The 9252-nt window shown below is 41.3% G+C and overlaps 1 protein-coding gene across 1 annotated transcript; it reads right to left on the bottom strand.

Moving 5' to 3' along the window:
- Window positions 1–2997: 2997 nt before the first annotated feature.
- LOC121583388 (Krueppel-like factor 4) lies at window positions 2998–8800 on the bottom strand. The gene is made up of 5 exons (XM_041899567.1): window positions 8509–8800; window positions 8254–8368; window positions 4646–5477; window positions 4339–4506; window positions 2998–3251 (listed from the first exon to the last, which is right to left on the bottom strand). The coding sequence occupies exons 1-5, from the start codon at window positions 8511–8513 to the stop codon at window positions 3076–3078; spliced, it is 1296 nt and encodes a 431-aa protein (XP_041755501.1). The 5' UTR covers window positions 8514–8800; the 3' UTR covers window positions 2998–3075.
- Between the last annotated feature and the right edge of the window lie 452 nt (window positions 8801–9252).

Raw genomic sequence — 9252 nt, 5'->3', positions numbered from 1 at the left:
CATACTTATCCCTCATGCTGAGTCATATCCAGCAGCTACTGTAGTCTATCTGTCAGTGTCCCCCCACTTCCCCCAGCCTCCATGCCCACACACGACGACGGATGAGGCTGTGTGATGAGGCATTGGAGGGGTGGGGAGGATTTGAGGAAGGGGATGGGTGGGGTGGGTTTGGGCCCCCCTACCTGGTCTGGTCAACAGGTGTTTATTATGGGGACATTCCCTGAATGTGAAATCAGGGCCTGGGTCTTCATAAAATGGGTCTGAAATCAGTGTGTTTTTGTCTAATAATACTGCTGACCAGGTTGGAGAGTATAGTATAGGTTAGTAAAGATAACTGAATTGAATAAACCTCCCTGGTATGTAGGTCAAGTATTGACTAACTAACTGCCAATAACAAAGAGGGGTGTGGAGGTACATAAATATAATTATCAGAGGAGGGAGACACTGATGAGTCACCAACCACTCCTACATAGTAACGTACCTTTAAAACACAGGTACCTTCACTAACAACTGATTTATGAGAAAGGTAGGATCTATATATGGTTACTATTTACATACCTGAATAGATTTAAAGCTCTGTGAATGACTTCACACAGCTTATGTATGTCAACACACCCAAAGCAATGTAGTATGCTTCAGAAAAGGAGATGAGCATTATTAAGCATCTTAAGTAAGATATTAAGCATTATTATTATTTAAATGTGCTATGACTTACGTAAATAGATAGTCAAACTATATAGTTTAATAAAATTAGACACTGATGTTGCTTAATTTCAATTTACATGGTTGAGGTACATTTACCAAATACATTTATCGAAACATTTTACAGGTTAATACAAGTATGGAAGCATTTACATAACAGTGCTATAAAACAGCAGTGATCAGTTCATACAAAGTTCATTTTAAATACATTTTATTCTTTATGTTGTAAAATACATAACATACAAAACGTTTTAAGCAGTTTTAAAAAGCATTTTCTTTACAAATGTACAAAATTTAAGATTATATTACATGCTTTGACTCTGAACCAAAAACATTGTTCAGAGATACAAAATTATATGAATGTCTCACACAACATTATTGCACTTTGCGACCACAGTGCATTGAAAGATTGCCATCACCTTTGAGGAGCAAAGTATTCACCTGATTAAAGTCAAATTGCAGAAGAAGAGAAACTCCTAGACAAGAAACTCACAGACAACCATATGGTACTTTGATACTCTTTTTTAAATCTGTTTTCTTTAAAAAAAATCTTTGGTACCTTTTAAAACACTTAAAAGTCTTTGAGCACCTTCCTGTAACATATAAATTAATTTGTACCTGAAATCAATGGCTTGGAAGAGTAATATAAATATAAATGTTTAATACAGTATGTTGAACTGTATGAACTTGACAAACAATGTTGCTGATAGAATGGATAGAAGGCCTCTTAGGATGTGTTCTGTCACTTCTGTGTTCTGTCTGTCTGAGTCTTGTTTCCCTGATAACTAATACATTTCCAGTCATACGTTGGCACCTGGTCCTCCCAAGTTTTGTCGATAAATTCCAGTTTTGTCCCACAAAGGAGGTTGTTCTGAGGGGTCTTGTAAAACATCATATCACGAGCCCATTTATGGTAGTGCTGAGCAATTAGTGCTTTTTGAGGTCAGTTCGGTTTAAGTTCAATTATTTAAAAAATAATCAGGGTTTTCGATTTCAGTTTTATTTTATTTTTACGTTATGAATTATGTGGGTTGAATGCTGTAACAACACAGAATAAAACTATTTTAAAAAGTCCCATGATAGTAGTAACTGCCCATTACTGCTTATCACTTATTAACCATAATTTGTTCACATGACTTTAATAAAATATTTTAGTTGTTGTGGATATTTTTTTTGATATTTCTTTGATGACTTTATTATTTCATTCCAAGTCATCATCTCATCTCTATAGGGCTGCTGCCTATGATGTCTGACAAATTCACTATTTTAGTAGTTCTTCAAACTAATTAAGGCATACTTTTATGACTGCTGAATACCAACTATGAATTACTTCGATCACGCGTCAAACTCATTCCACAGAGGGCCGAGTGTCTGCGGGTTTTCACTCCTCGTATTTGATTGATGAATTAAGGTCACTGATTAGTAAGAAACCCCTCATCTAGTTGTCTAGGTCTTAAGTGAAAGGCAAAACCAAAAAATCAGCAGACACTAGACCCTCCATGGAATGAGTTTGACACCCCTGACTTAGATTATGTATTTTCAGGTAGAGATACATTGCGAAGCAATTGCTCTCTATCCCTCTCAATCGCGCATTCTTCTGTATCTTCTTTCTCTTTCCGTGTCTGCCCCCCACACCTAACGTAACAGGCGTAAAAGAAACGCACAGACCGGACAAGTAGGCGCGCAATGGATTATGGTCATTATAGTTAATTACCACGTTTTCTGCGCTAAACTATGTAGATTATTAGCCTGTTGGAAACTACAACTCCCTACTACATCACATAGTTCGGGCTTGATTTGATTTATCTCGAGAGAAACTGTGCAATGTGTGCATTGAGAAAAAATTATAATAATTGGAATTCAAATAATTGAACCAATGTCTGCCAATTAATTTTAAAAAACGAAAAATAACCACAATATCGGTTAATCGCTCAGCACTAATAGATGGACGAAAAACAGTCTTTAGTCATAGGGTTTGAACCTAGCGAGTGTAACACTCTTTGCCGTGAATCACACAGCTTTTCTTGATGCTTTGACAATGGCTGGAAGACAATGTTTGTTTTTAAAGTTACAAGTTCAGGTCGGTCTTTGTAATAATATCTTTAGTCTTTAAAACCCTCCCGTTGTCCTAGGGTCAAAATGACCCGCCACTGTGTTGAACCAACTTTATTTAATTTTTATATTTTTTGGATCATTTGTGAGAAGGAGGCAGTGATACTTTCTTTAAAGTCTCACTGCCTCCTTCTCACAAATGATCCCCAAAATATAAAAATTAAATAAAGTTGGTTCAACACAGTGGCGGGTCATTTTGACCCTAGGACAACGGGAGGGTTAAGTCTTGGTCCATGGCGTCCAGTGAGTCCAGTGACTGTCTCATAGGTGTCTCTTCATGTGTAGTGCCAGGTGGTCGGACCTTGAGAAGGCCCTGTCACACTTGGCACATTGGAATGGGCGATGCCCGGTGTGTTTCCTGTAGTGCCGTGTGAGCTCATCCGAACGGGCAAACTTCCAGCCGCAGCCCTCCCAGTCACAGTGATAAGGCTTCTCTCCTATTAACGACACACCACACACACACACACACACACACACACACACACACACACACACACACACAGACAGAGAGAGAGAGAGAGACACACAAACAAGGAAGTTAGAATTTTGTTTGTTTACCCTAGAGTAAAAACAGACCAAACTCTCCACTCCTCAACACAGAAAGAGTTTGGTCCTGTCCTGCAGCGCATAAAGATTAAACTAATCAGCCTACAGTTGTATTTGAAAAGTGATCAGTATCAACCTGCTGCTGCTGCTGTTTAAATGCCTGTTCATGACACCTGCCAACTGGGCTGCTGTTCTCTCTTTTTCGCTATTTTACCATGATGACGCAGTAGAGTAATTTACTGCTAGCAATACAACAGCCGTTATGCCAGGGCCAAGCAGCATGGGGTAGGTAGCAGGAAAGGTAATAGTTATAGGTGTTTTGTTTGTTTTGTTTTAGGCATTTAGCAGACGCTCTTATCCAGAGCGACTTACAGGAGCAATTAGGGTTAAGTGCCTTGCTCAAGGGCACATCGACAGATTTTTCACCTAGTCGGCTCGGGGATTAGAACCAGCGACCTTTCGGTTACTGGCACAACGCTCTTAACCACTGAGCTACCTGCCGCCTATATAGGTGAACATATAGTGTACTGCTGAGGGAAATTAACTGGCATTACTGAATAAAAAATTAATGAATGAATGAATAAGTAAAATTGTCATATTGTAGCTCTATAGTGCAGTTAAAACACAAGGGTCACATTGCTGCCTGTTACAAATTGTTCCATTTCAACAAATTAAATGGATTATTCCAGCCATTAAATGTATGTCTCCCTTCTACAGACTGTCTCCATACCAAATCATTACTAAATTAATACAAAATGAAAATTACATTTAATATTAATCCGATATAAAACTCCATGTCAAAGTTTCCTGCTGTTAATCACTAAAGGCCTACCATTTCATAAACCATAAACTACATTAATGAAACTCATAACTGAGCGATGCAATAAGAATTAGAAAGTGCCTTCTAAAATCCTCCTGACATCATAAAACCTTCAGAAATTGCGTTTTTACAATGAGAAAACCAACATGTGTACCAACCTGTGTGTGTTCGGTGATGTGCCTTGAGGTGGGAGCTCTTGGTATAGGTTTTTCCACAGCCGGCATAGTCACACGTGTGTGTGGCAATCCTCTTCCTAGGCCATGAGCGCCGACCACGTTTGGGTTTGGGCTCCTCTGGTAGACTGTCTCCACCGGGGGACATGAGCTCTAGGAGGAGAGAAGAGGGTGGAGTGATGAGCATCATCACCTCAATGTTTTCCTCAGTCAGGCACCAGAAAATGAGGAATGTTGTGTAAAAAAGGCTCTTGGTCAAAAACACTTAGATTGAAGTTGAAGTTGAACTGACCTTGGTACTGTAGAGACCCATGCTGCTGTGGGAAGGGAGAGTAACCTGTCGGAGAGGTGTGGTGGTAGCCCGGACTGGGCAGGGGGATTTGGGGGTGGGTTAACACCTGGCTGGAGGGGTGGTGGTCCCTGGCCAGTGTGTGGTCCGGAGACAGAGATGAGGCTGATCGGCTGGCAGTCATAGGGCGCCCCCCTGGGGGGAAACCGTGTGGGTCGAGGTGGGGCCTCTGACCAGCCCTGGGCTGGGAGTGTGAGTTCATCCCCCCAAGGTGGAGGTCCATGGGCCGGGTGATGGTGCACGTGCTGGGGTTCTCCTGCTTTATTCTATGGCAAATAAATGGCAACGAGGAGGAGGGGTCCGTGGTAGCGCCAACACCAACACCAGCCTTACTACTCACATTAATGCTGTGGCCAACCTCTGCCATATCCATGGTGGACTTCACCACAAACTTTCCATGCAGGCTGGTGGGATGGAGGTACGCCGTGTCCAGTTCAGGCCTCATCAGCTCCGCTACGAACCCCCCAGAAGGGGATACGTCGCTGATATCAGGGATAGTGTACAGCATGTCACTGTGAGCAGAGTCCTGGGGAGATGGGAGCTGGTAGGAGGAGTAGGAGCCCGGGGAAGGGGACAGGTTCTGGGACCCGCTCGCTGCCATAGCCTCAGCCTGCTGTTGTTGTTCCTGCTGTTGCTGTTGTAGCATAGTGTTGGACAGGATAAAGTCGTAGTCCAGTAGGTCCAGATCTTCAGGTTCTTTCTTGGCCATTCCAGTTGAGATGTCCTGGTCAGAACAGCTGCTCCTCTTCAGGTGGGACAGCTCCTCCTTCCATCTCTAGGGAAGACAAGAGAACCACACATTAAAGTCAATATGAGGATAGAAAGAGACCTGAGGTCATAGTTAATCCATGAACATAATGCTGAAGACTGCCTGATATAATGGTGCTAAGTCATTGAGAGTCTGGCTGAGGTGAGTCTGCTCACCCAGACTGTGTGTCCTTGGTCAAAACATTTTATTGCCAAATGTAAGTACCTGTAGATTAATTTCTTCTTTCTGTCTAACTGAAACGGGAAAGTGATTCTTGGTCATATCTATCAGTGTGTCTCAAATACGCTTGTGTAATCCCAGACATGTACAATAATCCCAGACATGTATGGATTAGTTCAAGTTTATTAGGCTGCTATAACACAAGAGATCTGGATGAGCTTCTCCTTGAAAACAACTCACATTTGGTAGGCTATTCTATTATATTCACATTATTGGCAACAGCCTAAATATTTTCAAATCAAATCAGAGTGTATTGGTCGTGTACACAGATTTGCAGATGTTATCGCAGGTGCAGCAAAATGCTTGTGTTTCTAACTCCAACAGTGCAGTAATACCTAGCAGTAAAGAAAAGAAAAAAAATCACAATACACACATAATTAAAAATATTTATCATTAAGAAATTAAGAATTATCAGAACAAGCAATGTCAGAGACCGGAATATAAATATATCCAGAGGAGGCTCCTCAGAGCAGGAAGGGGAGGACCATCCTCCACAGTGAATTTCCTTTAAACAAAAAGTTATCCTTTTTAGATAAAACTATACTAAATATATTCACGTCACCAAATAATTTATTAAAATGCACTGTTCTGCAATGAAGGTCTTCAGTAGCCTCAACATCACTCTGTAGGGTAGCACCATGGTGTAGCTGGACGACAGCTAGCTTCTGTCCTCCTCTGGATACATTGACGTCAATACAACATCTAGGAGGCTCATGGTTCTCACCCCGTTCCATAGACTTGCACAGTAATTGTGTCAAATTCCAGAGGATGTCCTCCAACCTATCAGAGCTCTTGCAGCATGAACTGACATGTTGTCCACCCAATCAAAGGATCAGAAAATGAATCTAGTACTGAAAGCATAAGCTACAGCTAGCTAGCACTGCATTGCATAAAATGTGGTGAGTAGTTGACTCAAAGAGAGAGAAAAACAATAGATGAACAGTTTTGAACAAATTAATTTCTTCCAAAATTAAGGAGAGGCAAGAGAGAGAGAGATTTTTAAACTTTCACTTTCACTTAGCTAGCAAATGCAGCTAGCTAGTTTAGCCTACTCAAACACCCGGCTCAAAGATAAAGGCATGCTATGTTAGCTAGCTGGCTTTGTCTATCCAACACTAGAACTCTTCCAAGTCAAGGTAAGCTTTTGGTTTTATTAACTTATTGCCACTGGGGCCCGTTGGTGTAACTGCTAAACTGCTTTCTGACTGTACACTGTACTGCATGACTGTAGTGGGTTTACTAACGTGTTAGGTCTAGTAGCTATGTTGACTATGACATGACAACAATGTAGGCTGTGTGTAGCGGTTAGCGGTCATGATATGAAGGTTTGGCTTGGAAAGTTTTTTTTGCCTGGTCACAGACAGCTGATGTGTTGTGCACTGAAGTCCACAAGCGAAGGGAAAAGGTGAGAGGAGGAGAGCGTGTAGATAGTTGCGAGAAGGACGAGCAAAGTGATCATGCTGTTTTTATGAGGCTGCTATGAAAGTGAACTGTGTGTGATCAGGGGTGTATTCATTCCGCCGATTATGTTGAAAAATGTTTCTTAAACAGAAGCAAATGGAACAAAACGGGGATAAACATACCTGAATTTCTCCAATAGAAACTCTAATTTGCAACTGTTGGACTAATGATTATGCCCTAGATCAGCTAGATGCAGGCAAGAGTGTGCAAGTTGGTATTGAATGTGTCACTGTCTGTCACCTTGATTATTCAAAATTCTCTTGATGTGTGCACCTATGTTATAAACTTTCATTCATAGGCTAGGTTGTAGCAACCTCATTCTGGGTACAGGCAAAATTTGAGTATCATGTAGTAGCCTAAAGTTATCGATGTTACATTGAGCTGGGCGAATGGAATATGAATGACTGTCATCCAATATGCTGTAATAGAAATAAGGCCATGCTCATAAAAAAATTATCAGCCTCCCTCATCTTAAACTGCACCAACTGCAACTGATATATACATATAATGTATATAACTATATATAGCCTACATACTGTATAATGGTGTGTAAAGACAATATGCAAAGTATATGAATAGAAAAGGTGTGTACATCTGTAGTTATATAGGATGAGCCATGGCTAGAATACAGTCTATACATATAAAGTGGGTAAACAGTATGTAAACATTATTAAAGTGATCAGTATTCAATGACTTTATGTAGCCTACTCTAAGGTGCAGGTCATAGTACCGGGTGGTAGCCGGCTAGGACAGTGACTAAGGTTCAGGGCATAATAAAGCAATACAGGATGCCACTGCTGGGTATATGCTGTAAATTATAGCTAAATCTTATAGTAGACTACCATCCATTCAGTCAGTGACCACGCTGAAAATTATACTAGTATCCCGGCTGGCGCACGCCCCTACAGCGGTGCCGTGCGCTGGAGTGCGGCAATGATACAATGTAGCAACAAGAACTACGAGCAATTACATAATGTCAAGCAATGAAACAAATGTCCATAGAAAGACATAAACACAACTGATTATGAGCTGACCTACCATTAAATAATGCCTATAGCCCAGACTGTTGAGATAGAAAATTGCTATGATTGACCATACTCACCAAATTCGCATGTCCCATGGATTTATTCTTGACAGTCGGGCCGCTTGCAAATGTGGATATTGATGGCAAAAGCGTCCCGCTCAATGCCATATTATCGAAGTCACTTGGTGGTTGCCTGCATAAACAAAAAATATGTCAATGTAAATCCTTATCGTTTTTTGCCAAAATAAGAAATAGCCTATTAGGATCCAAGCGCACTTTATAATGGCACTGGCAATCCAAAATGCTGCTCTGTCAAACTAAAAAAGCCCGCACCTCATCAATGAAAATATACGTGGTTCTTCTGATGAATGTATTCTATAAAATACACAAGTTGTTTCAGCATGGGTTATGTAGCCTATTTTACACCGGTTGACAATCCGAGATGATGTTGCGCTATACTTCACTCCAAGCCATGCTTGTGGACGCGGCGAATGGAACAGGCAGACTGAGACAGACAACCAAGCTTGGTAACGCTGATGCAAATTGATCAGGAGTGAGGCGACACCCGGGGATTCCCTCGTCTCCCTAGCAATCCCGCTGCCATGCAGGGACCGGAGTACAGACTGAACCGACAGTGAGAGAAGGGTTTCCTACTGCTTAAATCATCGCCAGTGGACACGCCTTCGTGTTGCTGAGCAACAGCCAGGCATGACAGAAACAACACTGCGCGCTGGTTAGGTCAAAAAAAATAAGGTGCAGTTCATGACGATAGCACAAGCTTGCAGGGCTGAAAAAGAAATAAAAAAAACTCCGCGCTGTCTCTTGTTTATATCCATGAAAACAGAGCGATAGCAACAGGAAGGTCCTTTTTATCCAGAGCTAATGTGGGGGAACCGGATCGACACAGTTCTAAGGGATAGCCTATAGGTTTTAGAGTAGGCTAGTATGGGAATAATGACTTTCTAGTTGCAATAATTGACGAGATATTGTAGCTCCTACAGAAAGTGCTCAGGGACCTAATTTATCAACCGAGTGTAAATGTCTTACTAAATTCAGGCATACATGGAGATTCTAGGA

Source organism: Coregonus clupeaformis, chromosome 15 (assembly GCF_020615455.1).
Source record: "Coregonus clupeaformis isolate EN_2021a chromosome 15, ASM2061545v1, whole genome shotgun sequence".
NCBI classification, from domain to species: Eukaryota; Metazoa; Chordata; class Actinopteri; order Salmoniformes; family Salmonidae; genus Coregonus; species Coregonus clupeaformis.
Note: the sequence above shows the minus strand (reverse complement) of the source record. Positions and strands in the feature narration are given on the sequence as shown.